At 41.1% G+C, this 20,790-nt stretch overlaps 1 protein-coding gene and 1 pseudogene across 2 annotated transcripts; both read left to right on the top strand.

Moving 5' to 3' along the window:
• Positions 1 to 655: 655 nt before the first annotated feature.
• On the top strand, positions 656 to 11,449 carry LOC133927160 (villin-3-like). 2 transcript variants are annotated; one of them, XM_062373470.1, is made up of 23 exons: positions 656 to 956; positions 2,438 to 2,559; positions 2,888 to 2,987; positions 3,349 to 3,417; positions 3,506 to 3,748; positions 3,846 to 4,023; positions 4,105 to 4,237; positions 4,370 to 4,532; positions 5,127 to 5,274; positions 5,467 to 5,567; positions 6,409 to 6,564; positions 7,004 to 7,072; positions 7,163 to 7,231; positions 7,341 to 7,478; positions 7,607 to 7,735; positions 8,558 to 8,705; positions 8,841 to 8,851; positions 8,932 to 9,072; positions 9,175 to 9,300; positions 9,390 to 9,455; positions 10,064 to 10,385; positions 10,470 to 10,699; positions 10,776 to 11,449. In XM_062373470.1, exons 2-23 carry the CDS (start codon positions 2,504 to 2,506, stop codon positions 10,887 to 10,889), a joined length of 2,910 nt encoding a protein of 969 aa, XP_062229454.1. In that variant the 5' UTR covers positions 656 to 956; positions 2,438 to 2,503; the 3' UTR covers positions 10,890 to 11,449. The 2 variants fall into 2 exon arrangements, with proteins under 2 accessions (XP_062229454.1, XP_062229452.1); XM_062373468.1 differs by lacking the exon at positions 656 to 956 and adding an exon at positions 970 to 1,134.
• A 2,300-nt stretch (positions 11,450 to 13,749) lies between these two features.
• LOC133927766 (nuclear intron maturase 3, mitochondrial-like) lies at positions 13,750 to 16,083 on the top strand (annotated as a pseudogene).
• The last annotated feature ends 4,707 nt before the right edge of the window (positions 16,084 to 20,790 follow it).

The raw sequence follows: 20,790 nt of genomic DNA, 5'->3' as shown, positions 1-20,790 counted from the left end.
TTATGCCAAAAATTTAACATGAAAAGCCAAACCGTATCCGAATTGCCGTTGTGCCGAAAACGACACAAAACAGCTCTTGTTTCTTCGTTTACTCACCATACTTTCTAGTAATTAAGCAACTGGAACATTCAAACTTTTGGCACACTCCTGCCCCTGTCATTTCCAACAGCCTTCCTGCTCCTTCCTGCCGTTTGCTTTACCAAGCTCCCTTTTGCTTCTTTTTATACCAATTATGCAGATCTAGCATGGAATTTTTACATGTTGTCTTTTTTTGAAAATATATTCTATAGATAGACTTCTATAAAAATAATTTATAAAAATAAATCATTTTTACGATGTCATAATATTTGATATTGTTGTGTAGCTGTCATGTATGATCTTCTTAGTTAGACTTATAAATCATATGCAACAACTAACCAACATCAGCTCTATTTTTAAACATTGTTTTTAATCTATGATAGAAAAAGTTTTTGAAAAGAGCAAAGTCTAAAAATTCCAAAGATCTCTAGCTGTATCATGTCGTACTCGACTTCTCTCCCTACGCCGTTAGCATCGTCCTGTATATTCAGCCCAGCTCTACACAGGAGACAGAATAACGGCGCAGAGAAAATTCCAAAAATATAAATAACGCAAACTCCCAAATAACTCCACCTCCTCTGTCCTCTCTCCCTACCCCACGCCCTCCACCTCCACCTCGTCGTCCTCCTTCCTCCCCCGTAGTGGCGAGCACGCCTCGCCTCGCCTCGCCTCCAATCATTCGCCTCCCCAGTCCCCAATCCCTCTCCGCCCCGTTTAGCCGAGTGATTAAGCGATTAATTAATCCACGGGCTCACCTCGCGTTCGCGGTTTCGCCCCCGCAAAGGGCTCGTTCCTGCGCTAACGGCAGCAGCGACAGCAACCGCGCGCTGGTTGTCTGGCTAGCTAGTCCTCCCCATTCGACGCCGCCCGCGACCCAGGTGCGTGCGACCAAACCCTCCATTTCGGCAATTTTTTTAGGGAAATGATGGGGGGAGGCGCGGGGGGTTTGTTTAATGGTGCCCGCGGTTGGGGTGGTTAAGTTGGTCGTCTCATCGGGGCTTCGGCTTCGGGCGATCTGAGTTCGGGACCATGGCCGCGCCGGGGTTAGCGATGAAGGTACGGGGGTTTGGGTTCGCCGGCTTCGGCGGCACGGATCTGGGGTCTTCGGAAATTCACTGAGTTTTTGGTATTTGGTGTGGTACAGAGTACAGACTGGTTGTAGATGAATGGGTTTTAGCGCGTTGTTGATTTTTTGGTGATGGATTGGGATCTGGCGGTTTTGGCATTTATCATGGGAATGGACATTTTTTTTTATTTGGATCGGGCGCTGAATTGGAGTCATTTGGAGAAGCTGTTTGGAGACTCGTCTTCCGAGAGCAGTGATTTTTTGTCTTGCGCTGGGTTTTTTTTTTTTTTTTTTTTTTTTTTTTTTGGGATCTGAGTGACGGGAATTTGATTCGTTTACGCTAGTTGCTCATTTGCAACTTGATGGCTTTGGTGTCGATCTCGATGCTGATTTGTGCTCCGGAAATTTTTGTGTGTTGGAGCATTGGAGCCATGCAGTTCTCCTTATGTCCCTTTTGTTTTGGATTTAGTGAGCTGGATATGGATTGTTTGTTGTATCCTAGGATGTCCGGTGATCAAGTCTACTCAATTGGGTTTTGTCCCGGAGTCGTACTAAAAATGACATAGCTCTTGGAGTTAGCTTTCAGCCTTTTATTAATGGACTGATCGAATTGCATCTGGTATTGGGAATGGAAGGTGGTAACTAATTCGAACAGCTTCATAGCATCCTGGAAATGTGTCAAGCTCCTGTCTATTCTGTGGGCATAGGAGCTTGAGATTACAAATGATGTGATATTTTTTCTGGAATTTAATGAATTAACTGGTTATTGCAACTCTTATGCTTGTGCACACTGCATTATTGTTAGATATGAACAAGTCTTGGTATATGGTCGGAGCTGGATGATGCTGGAGTTTATTGGACCAGCTGAGTCCAGGACGTTAGTTCTATGTCATGCCAATCCTTAGTTTTTGTGGATGTTGAGTGTCTGTTGTTCAAGCTGCAACCATTATACCGGAGCAGGTCCGAGTTTTTGGAATTGCCAGACATTTTAATCATATGGAAAGAAGTTTTCAGCAGCTATGATGGGCAAACTCACTAGCTTTTGGTATTGTGTTTCTATCAGTGAGCTGTTAGAATAGGAAACTTTTGTGTGCAGTGTTGTTCATAAACAGAGCATGTGATTCATCTTTTTGGATTTTCACTTGCTACAGCTATTAGGAAAAATAAAAAAGGATCCATATTTATGTTCTTGTTTAAGATTGCTTTTAAATGGCCTTGCTTTGAGTTCCAAAACTTGCATTGTTGCAAATGGAATCTCTATTGATCATTTATGATTTTTTTTTTCTGTTTCAGCACACATTTTCTTCTCTCTTGAAGCAAAAACCACCAAAGACTAGTCCGACAAAATCTAGGGGTACTATGGCTGTTTCAATGAGGGAAGTGGATCCTGTTTTTCAAGGTGCAGGTCAAAAAGAGTATCCTTCAAGTTTGCTACTGGGTCACATTGTCTCTTTTACTTATATCCCTGTGTGTTGTTTCATTCCAAGAATTTCATACACCATCATTTCTCTCCTTACGGTTATGTTATTGTTTCAAATTAATCGTGCTGTACTTCCCATCATATCCAGTAGATGATTCTTGTTACACTTGTAGGTCAACCGCAAACTTTATTTTATAAACTCGTAGGTCACATTGAGAGTAAGGATTAGGTTAGCATGGTTCTGCAGTTCTTATGTTCAATTTGATTTGTTTATATGATTCATGTTAACATATTCCTGCTTTGTTATCCTTAACAACGCTCAGTGGATTGGAAATATGGCGGATTGAAAAGTTACAGGCTGTTCCTGTTCCCAAGGAATCATATGGGAAATTTTTCACAGGTGATTCCTACATAATAATGAAGGTACTCAACTTTGCTCACGTTGTTAATGTGCCAATTCCTGTATTCAGTTCTGTGGGAAAAATTGTTCTGAGCTGTTTGATGTCAGCAGTGCAATTGTTTTCCGTTGCTTACATCTTGACTCTAAAGATTATTAAACCTTGAGTTACCCTCTCCGTATGCTTATCTTATCATGCATCTTCATACTAGAAGGGTTTAATTCTTTCTAATGTATTATCATTTCAGTATATTGTTTATGCTACATAAGAACAGTGGCATTCTGTTTGTATTACATGCAGATATTCAGATTACAATTATGCTTGGATCGATATTTATATTATTGTGAAATCCTAATTGTTAATAATAGTTTTGTTGTTTTGAACAGACTACTGCCCTTAAAAATGGTTCTTTTCGGCATGATATCCATTATTGGCTCGGTAAAGATACTAGTCAGGTTTGCTGTCACATTTTAAGCTCATTTCATTTGTTGGTAGCCTAGCTAATGAATAAGATTTACTCATTGCATTTTGATTAATGAATAGGATGAAGCTGGTACAGCTGCAATCAAGACTGTGGAATTGGATGCTGCTCTTGGTGGACGTGCTGTCCAATACCGTGAAGTACAGGGAAATGAGACTGAGAAATTTCTTTCATACTTTAAACCTTGTATTATACCAGAGGAAGGTGGAGTTGCATCTGGTTTCAGGCATGCTGAAGTCAATGAACGGGAGCATGTAATCCGATTATTTGTCTGCAGAGGAAAGCATACTGTCCATGTTAAAGAGGTAATTTTTTTGTCTTTATTTAGTTCTATCAGTCTGTCCTTGTACGATCATAGCTACCTAGTACATATGTCACATTCCTTTTTTTTTTTGCCAACAGGTTCCTTTTACACGATCTTCACTCAACCATGATGACATATTTATTTTAGATACAAAATCTAAAATATTCCAATTCAATGGATCAAACTCAAGCATTCAGGAGAGGGCTAAAGCCCTCGAGGTTGTGCAGTATCTTAAAGACACCAACCATGATGGGAAATGTGAAGTAGCTGCAGTTGGTAAGTTGACGTTTGGGCAAAAGCTTTTAAATGACTAAGGTCCTATATTCTTTCAGAATTATAATTTAGTCTTTCAAACAGATGATGGAAAGTTGATGGCAGACGCTGATGCTGGTGAATTCTGGGGTTTCTTTGGCGGATTTGCTCCTCTGCCAAGAAAGACATTTTCTGAGCTTAATGGGAAAGATTCTGCTTTCACTTTAAAGTTGCTATGGTAATATATCGTAGGAGACAAAACCTAGGCAATTTTAATTCTTTTTTAAATAAAAGGTTCTCTCTTTCGTGGTTATTATACCATGTCTTTTTTATTTATTTAATGAAACACTCTTTTATTTTTCATTACCAGTGTCAATAAGGGCCAAACAATGCCTATTGATTGTGAAATTCTAACAAGAGAGCTACTAGATTCAACAAAGTGTTACCTGCTAGACTGTGGATCTGAAATTTATGTCTGGATGGGTAGAGAAACAACTCTTGAAGAGAGGAAACGAGCAGGCTCTGTTGCCGAGGTAACTTTATCATCTGCTTTCTTGATTGAGTACTTATGATAATTGGCTGCACTTATTCTTGAATGTGCCACCATAAAGTTCACAACTAAGGCAAATGTACGAGAAAAGAAAGAGCCAATGACAGGTTTACCACAGATGTAATAAAGTTAGACACTCCACTTATGTGGCAACTAACCAGACATTTAACTAAGAAGTGAGAAGTTCCATGGCCAATGTTTAAGTGTGGAACATTTTGGCATCAAACTAGACATTGCACAAATAAATTCTTGCTCACCCACATTAATAACATAGAGTTCCTATGGCCAGTATTCACTTACCTGTGAGATAAGTTACAATTTATTGCAAGGAAAGGCTTTTTAACCAGTCCAGATTTACTTGGCGCCTTGTTCACTGTGAGCCGCAACATGTGTTTTTCACCGCATTTGTGATATCTTGGTGTTGCAGATCACTAATCCCCAAATTAGTTTAAAATCATCATCACAGCTTGACAGCTTGACATTCCAGTTTTTCTCCCTTTTCATTTACTCCATATATTTTAAACAGTTGTCCTCTTTTTCCTCGAAATATACAGAAGTCGTGTTCTTACTTCTGCAGGAACTGCTACATGAAGGGAATCGGCCAAAATCTCATATTATTCGCCTCATGGAAGGATTTGAGACTGTTATATTCCGATCAAAGTTTGATAAATGGCCCAAGAAAGCTGATGCAATTGTGTCTGACGAGAGCAGAGGGAAAGTGGCAGGTTAGCATCTAAGTCATACAACAACAACAAAGCCTTTGCCCCAAACAAGTAGGGGTAGGCTAGAGATGAAACCCATAGGATCCAACTAAAAAAATGATGAGAAAACATTAATGATAATAAGTCATAGATCATTTTTTTTTTGTATTTTCTTTGCCACTACTAAACATTTTATAACTAAATTTCCTTCTCTAGCTCTTCTTAAGCGACAGGGATTTAATTTTAAGAGTCCAGCAAAAGCTGCTCCTGTAAAGCAGGAGCCTCAAGCTCAGATTGATTGCACAGGCAACTTACAGGTCAGTTAAATTTCCTTTCTTGCTAAAGATTTTTCAACCGGACCGCATTCAGTTATAGCTGTTGAATTCTTGTTTTATCGAGCTCTTGAGAGAACGATACCCATACCCTGGAACAAGATTGTTAGTCAGAGCACAAATCTACTTGGAAGGGTTTAGTTGCAATTATGTTACAGGAAAAAAATGTAGCATTATTTTCACCACTTCCAAATAACCACATTGTAGTAGAAAACAAAAAAAAAAATACAGTTCTTATACTAGTGATTTCCTGCTTCCAAAGATCACATCTGTTTTGATAGGCCAAGTAAGGAGGTATTGTTGTATTATATTGTTAGAGGTTTGATTTGTGGGAGGGATTGCGCGGAGGTTGTAGCTGTGGAAGGTAGGATGCCAGGGATTAAGGCCTCGGTGTCGGTGATGGCGACCCATGGTGGGCGGCCGGCCAAGTGAAGGGAGGCGGTGGCGTGTGGCTAGTGGAGGGAGGAGGTGCTGGGCCTCGGCGACTAGCCAAGGGATCCCCTGGCCTTATATCCAATCAAAGCTGACCACACTCCCCCTGGCTGCTGCCGCATTGGGCCGGCCCACTCGGCCACAACCATTGGGAGCCGGCCTTTGATGAGCTCAGTGAGAGGGTACCACAATATAATACTTTGTTACATTTGTTGAATTCTCATCATCAGTAGGGATTAAGAAGGCACACGGGAAATTCATTTTGTTTACGTCTATTATTCCAAAGTTTGTTCTTGCCATATATGAACTTATTCACTTTGCATTCTCCTATCATAACACTAAATTTCATTTAGATGTACGAAATCTGATGTTCCCCAGTCCCCACATCTTACAGGTTTGGCGCATTAATGGTAGCGAAAAGACTTTCCTTTCATTCTCTGAGCAATGCAAGTTCTACAGTGGAGACTGCTATATCTTTCAATACACCTACCCTGGAGATGATGGAGAGGAATGTCTTATTGGTACTTGGTTTGGAAAGAAGAGTGTCCAGGTAATTGTTTAATGCATTTTCCATCTGTCGTGGTAGCACATATGATTGATACAATGGTCATGATCCTTAGGTAATTTTTCTTTATTCAGTGCATATCTGTACTGTATCAACTATGCATTTTGCATTATTTTGGAAGGTGGAAATAAATTTTCCGTTCATGCCCCCTATGGAGAATCAAAACTTACATTAATGAGAATATACTTTGCATATCCTCAAAATTAGTCAGAGCGTACGTCATCCTAATTATATGAGATGGCCTTGATGACTATGAAAGCATCTAACTTCTTGGAATTGATTCTGTATTGCTGTATCCGACCGACATTGCTAAATTGTGGATATACTTAATCACTCCATTCTGAGGACCATTCATTTACTACCCTCTTAAAACTTAAGGTGGAAAATAGCTACTTATCCATGTGGTCCTTTTTTCCATAAACAGGAGGAACGGAGTGCAGCCACTTCACTCGCTGACAAGATGATTGAGTCACTGAAATTCCAGGCAATTCTGGTAAATAATTTTTCCAGTTTTGTCTTATTTTTTTTTTTTTTTGTAAATCTTGCTTAACTATCTCAACCTCATTTTCTTTGGTTATCACAGGTTCGCGTTTATGAAGGAAAGGAACCCATTGAGTTTTTCCCAATATTTCAGAACCTGGTTATATACAAGGTTGGTGTTTTACCAATTCATGTGATCAAGCTGCTATGAATTCTATCTCCTTACAGTGGCAATATGATTGTTTCATATGCGAGTTTTAAAAAATTTCCACTAAATACAGGGTGGTACAAGTACTGGGTATAAGAAATATGTCTCAGAAAACGGCATTGAGGATGACACCTATTCAGAAAATGGGGTTGCACTTTTCCGAATTCAGGGTTCAGGACCAGAGAATATTCAAGCTATTCAAGTTGATACGGTACTTTCTTTTTCAATATATCTTCGCCAGACAAGGCACTATGTTCATGTTATGACCATGTTATCTTAGTTGATTATGTTTCTACTACTTGGCATAAATTATAGTTACTCTATTATACTTATTTCCAGGCAACATCATCGCTGAACTCTTCTTATTGTTATATACTACATGACGGAGATACAGTTTTTACATGGATTGGTAATCTAAGCTTGTCAATGGACCAAGAGCTTGCTGAGAGGCAGCTAGATGTGATAAAGGTATGAGAATACTTTTCACTGATTATTTCATGTGGACATGGTTGATCATTCAAACGAACATTGTGACTGCACTTTGATCAACTCATTCTCAACATGGTAGTTTATGTCTCAGACTCAGTTTCTTTTTCAGTTATAACTAGCTTGAATGTTCATGGCAATCGGTGACTAAACATTTTCTCAAAACATTATATGGATTGTCAATTACTACATTCATAATGGCTAACTAGTCACTACAACCATATGTGCTAATTTTGTAATAATATTATGTACATATTTGTTCAATATGATTTTTTTTTCTCAAACATGCAGGAGAGCTGCATGTGATTATATTAAGAAGGAAACCGGTTGGCCAACAAAACAAACAAAAACACAAAACCAAAAAACAAAACAACACAAAAGGATGCACACCAACTCACACTTCAGACTGAAACGAATGCGCCACTGAAACAAAACACACGACCAGATTTATATCTTCTGATTTATTTGCACACCATCATACAACATAGCAGATATATTCTGGTTCCCTTGTTACTTTTCCAACATCTGTTTCCTGTCAAATCTCTGACTAGCAGCAAATGTTCACCATGCGTGACAGATCTACATCATGTTGTTACTTGAACATAGTTATTGCAGTAAGTCTTCACTTGTGTGACATATCTGCTTCCTAATCCTATCCTCCCAACTTGCACATTAACTTAATGATTGCTTTTGTAGAAACTGTATGTTTATACTTTACCTGAGAATGTTTCAGTCCTGGTTGCTCAACTCTATCAAATAAACTACCACAACACTGATCCTTTCCATTTTTGATCATATACGCAGCCAAATCTTCAGTCCAGATTGCTCAAGGAAGGATCAGAATATGATCAGTTTTGGAAGTTACTTGGTGTCAAGTCTGAGTACCCCAGCCAGAAGATTGTGAGAGATCAAGAAAGTGACCCTCACTTATTTTCTTGTACATTTTCAAAGGGTAAGATGAATTCGTAAGTTTAACTGCATCCATTCATTATCTTATTTGGTCTTTATAATTCAGTATGTGCCTTACTTATCTGCATTTCCTCTTTTTGAATCAATATTATGTATGGCCTACTTGGGGGTAATGAAGGTGTGCTTAAGGTGAGCAATGCTGAACTTCATATATTATTATTATGGAAACAATGTGATAAATAATTAATGCTGGTCTACTGCTATTGCAGGTTAGAGAAATATTCAACTTTACTCAAGATGATTTAATGACGGAGGACATATTTATTTTGGATTGTCATTCGTGCATTTTCGTATGGGTTGGACGACACGTGGACACAAAAATACGAGCACATGCTTTGAGCATTGGAGAGGTATATGATAAGTTCACAATTTCTTTGTAGAATGCTATAAATGAGAAAGCAAATTAAGTTGTCTAAATTTACATCATATTTTACAACTCTCCTTTTTGGCAGAAATTTACAGAACTTGACATTCTAATGGAGAATGTATCACGAGAAACACCACTTTATGTCATCACTGAAGGAAGCGAACCCCAATATTTCACCAGGTTCTTCACTTGGGACTCTGCAAAATCAGCAGTAAGCACTTTCCTTCTAGATTACAATGGTTTTGGTATTGTGCAAACTTCACGTGAACCTTATGGTTTCTGCCTTGTGAATTGTTTCAGATGCGTGGTAACTCATTTGAAAGGAGGTTGTCTATAGTGAGGGATGGAGTAAAACCAAAAATAGATGTAAGATTTCTATATCCGATACTAATAGTTGTCTTGGTTGACTTTTGAATCTTTTAAATTATCTCTTTTCTAGCTATGTTAGACGGTTGGGACCATAGGTCAACCTGACTGGATCAACATGTTCGGAGTATAGCTATTATGTGTCTGTTTTAAGTTACGCTAGCATTCTGTGTTGGAACATTTGTTTGCTGAAAGTTCATGGATTGAAGCTCACTGCATGAAGCCACTGGCTCATTTCTCTGGTTACTCTTTGCTAGTTATTACATTTGTGTTGAACCCACAAAGACGAAAGGCTAACTATCCCTAGTCAGAAATCAGCAATCCACGTGCCCGAACCATGACCAAGACTATCGATCTCCTTTTACTATTATTGCTATTACATTGTTTACTTTTTTTATCCTCTTTTAGTGGCTCTTGTTGGGTATTCATCTCTAGCCTACCCCAACTTGCTTGGGATTAGAAGGCGTTTTTGTTGTTGTGTTGTTGCACAAACATACAAGGTAGCAAACTGGCAATAGCCGGTAGCACATGCATTCATTATGTATAGTTCAATTTCCTGAAGCTGTTTCTCCTGGAATTAGGCTAACTCTTGGTTACGAAATTTGTAGAAACCTAAAAGAAGGCCAACAACATCAACACACACCGGAAGATCCGGTGTACTTGATAAATCTCAACGTTCCAGAAGTATGTCATTCAGTCCTGATCGTGTAAGAGTCAGAGGAAGGTCGCCTGCCTTCAATGCATTGGCTGCTAACTTCGAGAACCCAAATACCCGAAACCTATCAACTCCTCCACCAGTTGATAGAAAACAACTTCCGAAGTCCGCCTCCCCTGATTCTTCAAAACCACCTCCGAGGGCTGCTTCAATTGCTACGATTTCGGCTTCTTTTGAGCGTCCTAGGCCAACCCTGATACCAAAGTCAATTAAAGGTATGCTTGCATTCTTAGAATGGTATAGTGGCATTTTACGTTTCAAACATGGTTCTCTTACCTTTATGTTCTTTTGGTGTCTAGCGAGCCCTGATGGAAACAAGCCCCAAACTGAAGCAAGCAAACCTAAACCAGAGACAAATGGCAAGGAAAGTAGCCCTGCAAGTAATAGTCAAATTGCAACTCCAACGGTACAGGAGGATGTAAAGGAGAGTCAGACAGAAGGTGAGGAAGGGCTTCCTGTATACCCATATGACCGCTTGAGGACATCTTCCACCGATCCTGCCAGAGACATTGATGTAACCAGGCGTGAGGTAAATCCTGCTGTCCTTATGACACCATTGTCTAACCGTCTCAAAACCCTAACACTACTATACTGGCACATTGCAGATATATCTGTCTTCCACAGAGTTCAGAGAAAGGTTTGGCATGACAAAGGAGGCTTTTGCTAAACTACCAAAGTGGAAGCAGAACAGGCTCAAGATTGCCCTTCAGCTGTTCTGAAATCTGCTACTGTCAAGCAGGCTGCATTTTTCTCTGCCTCGTCAAATAACAACAATGCGACTGGTTTCCAAAGGTAAACCTTCATTTTTGTCGGCCACAGGCACTTTGAGATCTCTTGCAGTCAATGCAGCAGCAGTAAGAGTCATTGTAAATGTATCCTATCAGGGTAAGGGACCCTTGGTAGGTTTCAGAGGGGCAGGTCCAGTGAGTTTTTAGCTGCTCATGCTCCTGAGATGTGTTGTTCACTGAATTTTTTTCATGTTGTGCGACAAACTTGTGTCGGATTGCTGCATTAGCGATCTGGTCACTATAATTCTTTCGTACTCAAGGTCACAGGTTTGGTTTTTTTGAGCTTGCAAACCTTTTTTGCCGTGAAGCCTCATATTTGGTCGATTTTTTAAGGGTAGAGGGTTCCCCAGGATCGTAAGGGCTATATATATGATGTAATTTAGGCAGCAGAACATGTTGTACAAAAGAGTTTGTAAAATATTATTTCTGGGGGATGTAGTTTTGTATTTCCGGTTTGTTTCCTTAAATGATCATTTTGTGTAATTTTTATTTTTATTCAGAGCACATTGTTTCACATGCTTTTCATAATTTGCTTGGACATACGAGTTGCATTTGGCTGTAGATTTTGTACGAAGACCCATCGCTGTATCTCAAAATGGATGACATGTCGGAACTTACAGGCTCAAAACCGAGGTGATTTGTTTAGCAATGAAGACGGCTACAAAGATCGAACAAAAAGGGTCGCCAAACTCTCCAAGAGCATCTCCAAGAGCCTTTCTATCCCATCTTTTATCCATTTTTTTTCTAAAAAACAACCTCCAAATGACCCTTTAGCTAATTTGCAGAGCACAAAAAGTTATTTCTTCTATCCTCTTTTATAAATTCAAAAAGTGATTTTGTAGAGCTTCTAAAATCACAACAATTTTTTACTAATAGAATAAATAATAAATAATTCATTTTAACCAGTTCCCACTAAAAATATCTTACAAATTTTAAATAAAACAAAATATTTTAGGGAGTACATCAAATATCTCTAAACCCTACATATACCATATTAGTTATGACTACACTATGCTCCAAACATACATTTAATACATAACATATGTCTAAATACTATATTTAATTGCTAAAATATATGTATAAATACGATCTAATTGCTAGACTATATCAAACACTAATTCTAAATCTAGATCTACATTCTAACCTACGTTTAGTGATCACCCTACCATATTTGTAATTTTTTTTTAAATCTAACATATAACCTATATCAAAAACTAACACTACTAACTATCCTACAGGGTTTGTAAAAATAATAAAAATTATATATATCTCTTTTCTCCAGTAGAGCTTCGACATGCAATTTTTCATCCCCTCCCCTCCCCTTCCATCTCATCTCATCTCTTCTCCTCTCAGCTCAGCTCAGTGGGAAACAAATGAGAACTTGATGTCAACAGGGCCAGCCGAGCCGATTTAAATACTCAAAAGATCTCACCCCTCAACATGCAAGACCTTTTAGGTGGATCCGCACGACGGAGACATAACGAAGGTCTCGCTCATTGAGCGGATGAGACTTTGATCTCATCCGCTCAACGAGCGAGATCTTCCTCTCTCAGTTATTTAATTCGCTGATCATCAGGGCTCATAAAATCTCACTCGTTTAATGGGCAAGACCTTACTCTCACCCGTTGAACAGGCGACGGTAGGTTGGACCTATATATTTTTTGAAATGACAGTATATTCTTGAAAATATTAAAGAAATAAAAAATATATAAAAATTTCTCGGCGAGGAGGCAGCACCTGGCTTGGCGGTCGGTGTTTGGGATCGAGTTGGGCCGGCTAGGATTTGAGGAAACGGGTCGAGGCTTCGTCGGAACGCGCGGGCTCAAAGACAGGTTATGGGCTTCTTGCAACACGTCTCTACAGCCCAACAAAAGCCTCACAGCTCAAGTAGAAACATGCGCTTTAGCCCATGAACAACGTTGTTGTGAGCACGTGCGTCGGTCCATGCACGCCCACTACGGCGCGCCACAACACAGCGGCGTGGGAATTTTTTTTATATTTTTTCTTTAATATTTTTAAATTTACACACGGGTTTCACAATATTAAAAAATAGGCTATCGTTACCCATTTATTAGGCGAGATACAGAAGGAATTCTAGTACAATCTTGAGGTGATGGACAGGTGGAGATGGTTGGAGTGGGGCGGTGGTGCATAGCGTACGAGCTATAGTTGCAATTGAGTAGAACTTAAAGAGTATAATTGTATTTGAAGTACAATCTAAAATGTAACTTTGTCCTATATAATTATAATTGATTGTAATTTATTAGCTTTGGTGGTACAGAGCGCGCGAGGTATAGTTACAATTGAGTAGAACTTAAAGAGTATGATTGTAGTTATAGTATAATTTAAAATATAACTCTGTCCTATATATATTAATTATAATTAATTGTAATTCGTTAGTTTTTCGTATTTGTCAGCGGACAAGCTCTTCCAACGGCTAGAGCTCTCCAAGTCTTCAGAGCCGCCAACGTCCCGCGCACGACTCGCGCCCTCGCCGCGCACTCGTCGCTCCACGATCCGCAGAGCGCGCGCTACCGCAACTGCCCGCGCGCCCGGTCTCCGCGACACCCACGCTCCCGCTTAGCGCGCTCGACTGATCACGCGTACAGGAGTGGCCCAAGGCCACCATTGTAATCTATATATGTACACTGCCATTGATCAATATAATTATCCAGTTGATCATCTCTGTTCTACAGTATTACAATTATGTAATTTTAGACTCACAGGTCCGTATGTGTATATATATACTTCTAGAGGCTATTCTGCTACCACTATATATATGTGTGTGTGAAACCTCTTCCTTCCTCCCGCCCGGCCGCCGCAACCGAGCCGCCTGTCCATCACCTCCACCTCCATATGCTCGCCCGCGCGCTACCACATCGTCCTCATCCATCCCGCAGCCCGCGCGCTCTGCACCACCGCCCCCACCCCAACCACCGCTACACCCGCGGCGCCACTATCGGCCGCCGACCTCGAGCTCCTCCTCCGCCGCGGCCACTACCCCCCTCCACCCGCCGCTTCCACTCGCTCCTCCCTCTCATCTCCCATCCCTCCCTCCTCCTCTCCTCCACGCTCCACCTCCTCCGCTGCGCACACCCCTCTCTCCCCACCGCACCCGACCCGCCTCCCATCACCGCCATCGCCGCCACCGCGCCCTCCTCCCACCTCCGCCTCCTCCTTCCTTCCCTCCTCAAGGGCGCGCCGCTTCCCGTCACCACCCTCCCGCTCCGCCTCGCCATGTGCTTCGCCGCTTCTGCGCTCGACGCCGTCTTCGCCCCGCCCGCGGCCACCTTCGCCTACGTCGGCCGCCACACCGCCGTTCGCTAGCTCAGGTCCATCCCCAACGCGTTCTGGTTTTTCCGCGTCGCCATCCCGCGCCAGCCATTCGCCCCCCTGCCACGTGCGCCGCCTTCTCGATGCCATCTCCGGAAGGTCGACGACCCCGGGTTCCTGGACTTGCTGAACGAGCTGTTCGTGTCCGAAGCAGTCTCGTTTGAGCTTGGTGGCTGTGAGATTGGCCGTGGGCTCGCACAGGAATCGGAGCTCACGGCCACGATGGTGAATATATTCTTCGATCCTGTGGAAAGAGAGGTGATGGCCATCCGGGAGGAGGTGCACAAAAAGCATCCTAGAATGAAGCATCCGGTGAGAGTGTATGCGGTGCAGTATCTCGATGAGATTCTGGTTGTGACATCTGGATCGAAGATGCTCACAATGGAAGTCAAGGACAGGATCATCGCACTGTTGGAGAGGAATTTGGAGGTGAAGGTGGACAGATTAGGTAGCTCAATCCATAGTGCTGTGTCGGAGAAGATTGAATTCCTGGGGATGGAGTTCCAAGCTGTGCCACTGTCAGTGTTGCACCCGCCCATGTCAGAGAAAGCAAGGAGGGCAAGGAAGAAGTATCTGAAGAGGAAGGCTGCGAAGACACAGGAGCTGAAAAATGCGCGGGAGACGCGGCGGAAGAAGCTTGTGTTGAAGATACTGAACCATTTGTTCAAGGTGAGGCGAGGGCATGAGTTTGAATTTGATTTTCGGATTGAGAACGAGGTGCAGCAAGTGTTCAAGGAATGGGTAGATGATACAGTGGCTGATTATTTCAAGTCACAGGAGCATTGCCGATATTGGCACCGATTGCTCGCGTCGGGTGACTTCTTGTCATTGACTAGGGTGCAAGATCAATTGCCACCTGCATTAGTGGACTCCTATGACAAATTTCAAGAGACAGTTGACAGGTTGTTAATGCCTGCAAGGGGCAATGACATGGAAGAAGAGGAGGAGAGGCTAGCAGAGGAGGAAGAGAAACAATATGAGAAGAGGACTGTTGAGGACTTGATGGAGCTGAAGATGAGGGTCAATGCACCAATAGATCTTGTAAGGAAGGCGATAAATCTGGCTGGTTTCACAAACTCCATGGGACGTGCACGTCCGATCTAGCTACTTCTCTGTTTGGATGATGCGGATATCATCAAATGGTATGCCAGTGTTGGGAGGTGGCTAGATTTCTTCTGCTGTTGTCATAACTTCAAGATGGTTAAAACTATTGTCAGTTACCATTTGAGGTTCTCCTGCTTCTTGACATTAGCAGAGAAGCATAATTGCACTAAGAGACAACCAATTAGCCATTACACAAAGGATTTAAAGGTGGCAAATGATGATGGAGTGGCAGAAGTGCACTTCCCGACGGAACGGGAGATCAAAATGATGGGTGATAAGAATCTGTCTGATCCAAAGCCTGTGGATGGAGCCTTGACAATGATCTTGGTGAGATTAGCAGTTGACGACACTTCATATCCATGCTTCGCACATTTTTTGTGAGAAAACGGTCACTGTGCTTTACCGGATACGTTTACTTCAGAATCGCCTAAATGTTGATCTTTTTTTTTTTTTTTAAAGGGTCTTTTTGACCCAGCCTTCTTTGGAGGAACTGCACGTAGTGCAGTTGGTTAAGGCTCCAAATGTTGATCCTTTGAATGAGAATAAGTGGGTCCTTCGACTAAGTGCCATTCATTAGAGCCTGAACAAGAAATGCCTACCTTTGTGTTCTATGCATGCAAGTGACCTTGTTCTTGGCAATATTACTCTTCAAGCTATCGACTGCACTCAGTTTGTTGATGTGGAATGAAAAAAAAAGTTGCCCGCGTAATACCTGTTGCAGATTGGCTCGCTCATGTAACATTGCAGGATCTTCCCTGGTTCACTGAGTGTTAATTGCATTCAGATGAGTGAGTCATGGTTAAATCTGAACTTGACGTGTCCATTCCATTACTAGATAGAAGTTGCTTCTGTCTCCAAAGGTATGATCTCTTCATGGATAGGGGTTGATAGCTTGCTAGGCGTCAACACGTCATTAATAGAGAAATTTGATTCCTATGTTCCTTTTCAGGAATGCAATATTGCATGGTAGTCGTTGCATTGCACTGTGGGGACTGTGAAGGGTGAACTATTCATATCAGTGCACTCAGCTCAGGTATTTCGTTCATTCAACTGCTGTTACGTTCCAAATCAGTCACTAAGATTCTCAGCCCACTAAAAATACATTATCTATATGCATTTTGGAAGCGAGAAAAGCAATGTGATCTATCAACTATCTTCTACTTTTCCTATGAGTTTTGCAGCATCTTCACTTCTGAGTCATTTCATATAGTAATTCATAACCATTGTTATGAACAGCTATGTTGATGAGCTCCCAACTGATCTGGTCAAGCTTGATCTTGATAAATTACAGCAGAGTAAATTGTGCTACTGACTCCTGAGCATGTTCTTTTCAGCAATTTGATGAACATGGAACGTGCATTCTGAGTTTGATAGGGCGTACATTGTAGAGATTTTCTGTAGGTGTTTGCACCTCTTATACATCCAAATGGACCAAACGAGAACTCTTTGAAATATACTATGTGCTTAGTGTGTCATGGGAAAAATATCCGGTGGAACCAACCACCCCATCGGTGGAATCTTGGAAACCATTCCGTAAAATATGTCTAGAAGTTTTGAAAAACTCTAAAAAATCATACATGCAGAGGTGATATTATACAAGCATGCAAAATTTCAAGATCAAACTCAATTTCGTTTGTAATATATGAAATTTCAAGATTTTACTCAATTTCGTTTGTAATATATGAAATTTCAAGATTTTATTTGTCAATTTCATATTTTACAAACGAATTTGAGTATGATCTTGAAATTTTACATGCTTGTATACTATCACCTACTCTACATATGTGATTTTTCTTTCTTAATTTTTCAAAAATTCTTGACATGGTTTTTGGAGGGGTTTCCATGATTTTTCTGAAGGGTTGGTTTCCACCAGATATTTGGCTATTTGTCACTATCTTTAATAAATTCAGGATTTATATTCTGTAACAGTTAGTTGGTAAATTCATTACTGTTTTGAGGAAAATAGGAAATGGCTCAAAACTTTCGTTAGGTAGTCTGTGTTGTCCAAGAAGATTATTACTCTAGGTTGTACAGTAACTGCAGGAAAGACTTACGGTAACATAGCTGGATTCTTGAATGGTATATTTTGAGAAACCAGTTGTACTGGCATTAGATTATTGTCACGCATTCCTCATGTTTTTAGAGTGGCCCTTTAGAGGGTAAAGCTCCATTGAGATCAGAAATCTGCTTACTCTTGTACGGCTTTGTTGAGGAACTTTCCTTGAATTTTTCAGTATGCATTGTCATGATTCGTGACCTTTTTGATGCAATACAAAAATGGTTATGGCATACTGTTGCTTTTTATCACTTCTACTACTAACAATTGGATTGTCAACATTAGGAGGTAAGATCATGTTATCTGCGTACTTATACAACTTTAGTATTGCAATGGACTTGCTATCCTGGTAACTTCAATCATCTAGAAATCATTGATTCAGAACTGCACAATCTGTCAGCCTGACCGACTGATTGCTGAGTACCACTAGCAGTGAGTATGATGGACAGATATGATTACCAAGTTCTATCTTTGCTCCTGTTATCATTATGTTGAGTTTACAGTCGGCAACTATTTAATCATGTTGAAATCATTGGTCTAGTTCTGTCTGCTTGTTCCCTTGACTAATTATGATTTGGAAATGATGTATTTGTAGTGTAGGAAATTCTAGCCATTGTCATTTTCTGAAATTGAAAGCACTGAATGGAATTTTTTAGTGAACATAATCAACACACTAGATATAAACTGTGTCCAATAATTACATAATGCATGTTGCTATTGTCTTCTGTTCGTCCTTGTCCTAGATGCTCAACAGCTTTTAATTAGTGCATGAGGTTGTCCTACAACTTATGCATAGGATAACTATGAAACAATCTTCACTCATTGTGTACTTGCTGATTTCTATATTGATGACACCAGAAATCTGAAGATCCCAACTGAACTAATTGTTATAGTCAAGATGCATCATGTCCAACTGCTGTAATCCATGGTCAATGTGGTTCCTGTTTGCCCCTCACATGGTTGTGGATTTGCATGCTAAACGGGAAGCCATTTGTGATGATTAGTCTTGTCTTCCACTATTATGTGGTCCTCTCGACACCACAGCTTTCCACTAGTGTTCCATTATCTCACAGTCACTACAGATTTTGCTGCACAATACATCCAACAAACATATGCACGTATAACATCACCCCAGGGTCCAGAAATACATGCAAATGTGCTGAACCCTGCATGAGACACCTAACGAGCTGTTTCTGATTGAGATGTTACATCATCAAATAACAACAGAATATATGGGCCCTAAAAGGCTTCTGACCTCACATTTAGGCACATGAGAAAGAGGATCAGGTCGATGGAACTGAAAACAGCACACTCATTTACACCAGCAGGCAGCAGCCAAGATTACATAATTGCTCTTCTGTGCAGGGTCCATGCTCCTTTGGTCCACCAGGGTGGCAGTTCTTCCATGCCATCCACGAGGGTATCGGTATGGCATGCCCACGCGGACGGTGGGAAGTCCAGTGGCTGTCATAGTGCAGCGGGCGTCGTCACTTCAAATCTGACAGCAACTCGAGCAATGGTATGCACATTGTAACTACAAAGTGGAGATCCCATTGTGTAATAATCAATCGATTGCAGGAGTAGTAAAAGTTGAAGGGCAACATTGCTCCATCATTGCAAAGATCTCCAATTTGAAAAATACCAATCAATATGTCATTAACACACGGCCCCAAGTATGGCTTGCCATCCTCACATTAGATGGCATTTTTCATCTTGTAAGTAAATAAAAAAGGTGACGCCATGCCAGACAATGAATATTTCTACGAAATTTAGTGACGCTGACTGCATGTGGAGTTGTATGTGCAGGTGAAGCTTTAGGGGTCGTCTGCTTCTACATGCTGCAAGCATCGGTATCGGCATGAGCAGCGCCCAATTCCTTCTGGATCTGTATGGAAGTCAACTGTTTACACTTTACAGCAATCCAAAATAAGGCACATTTGCATCTCCTTTTCTATTTTTTCACAATAATTGAATTATAAATTAACATGAATTCGCAGGGTTGTTACAGAACATATTATAGCTCCACTTCCCTAGCATTGAACCTTATCCGTGACCGGTTTCCATGTTCGTTTCAGAATCAGTCGTTGTACATGCTGATTTGTGTAGCCTGCACGGCACGCCCATCGCAGTTTTCTGCTGAAACGCTGAGCAGCTCAAAAAAACCTTTAGGGCTCGACGTTTCGCGCGGCCATTGGAAGACGGCACCGGAACGAGTAAAAGAATGCTCCCACTTGTCAAATACAAATTCGAACAGCATCTCTAAAGGATCAGGATCCCGGAATGAATTGGGTGGAGCACGTGAAGTTCAGCGCATGCCCCACGCGCGGTACAGCCCAACCATCCAAAGCTCCGGACCTCCCAAGAACCAAGATACATATCCTGCTTCCCAATGCCAAATCACCACAGGATAACAGGATCAAAAAGGTGAATAAAACTGGTCCTTCAGCATTGCCGTCAGTCCGTCGTTACTGCAGTTTGCTTTCTGGGAAGGCAGCTGAATTGCGAGGGATCGTTATCCTATGCAGTAATATACAGAGGTCGACGTGTGTCAGTCTCTGTGTAGTAATTGCAGAGGATCTGTGTTTAATTGGGATGGATTTTACAGATAGAACCTAAATTCAAGGCCTCCTTACGCGTGGGAAATATTTTTTACATTTCATTTACACGTTTGGGTCAGGGTTTGAAAATTCGTTGAAAATCGTTGGGTATTCGTGATATTCAGCCAGTTCGCTGCAATTCGCATTCAGAAATCGAACGGTTTTTTATTTCAAATTCAAAAAAATCAAATTAGATTTGAAAAAAATAAAAAGTTTCACGAAATTTCATAAAAAACTAGAGACAATTCTAAGATTATATATATGAAAAAATATTAAAAAAATGTCATTTGCAAATGGCTCGTTTCGAATACACAATGCAAACGATCCATTTCGACCTAGCTCGATGGGATAAGGGTAGGACCAAGATAAGGTCTTCCCTAAGTTCCACTCTCTTTGCCCAGAGCAAAAATGATGCCATCTCATCGAGCCCAGCTAGATCCGCCACGTAGCCGACGAAATCCAGTGGAGAAAGCGCAAAAAGCGGTGCAGAGGGGTCGGTAACCGAGCGCATTGCAGTGGTATTCACGATTTGTGGAGGGAAAAGTGAGCACCTGACGCCCGATTGCATTTTGACATAGTTCGACTGGTAAGCGCCTAAAGTCGAGCGATTTTGTGCTTAATGCGGTTGGTATGTGCTCGTAGGAGGTCATCAGTGCGGTTAGTTGTCGACGTAGTTGAATCCGATTGATTTATTGTGTGATGCGCTCGATTTTCGTCCTGATGCAGCCGGTTTTAGGTTATG

Source organism: Phragmites australis, chromosome 8 (genome assembly GCF_958298935.1).
Source record: "Phragmites australis chromosome 8, lpPhrAust1.1, whole genome shotgun sequence".
Taxonomy (NCBI): Eukaryota; Viridiplantae; Streptophyta; class Magnoliopsida; order Poales; family Poaceae; genus Phragmites; species Phragmites australis.
The sequence above is the reverse complement of the archived record's forward strand: the minus strand, read 5'-3'. Positions and strand labels throughout refer to the sequence as shown.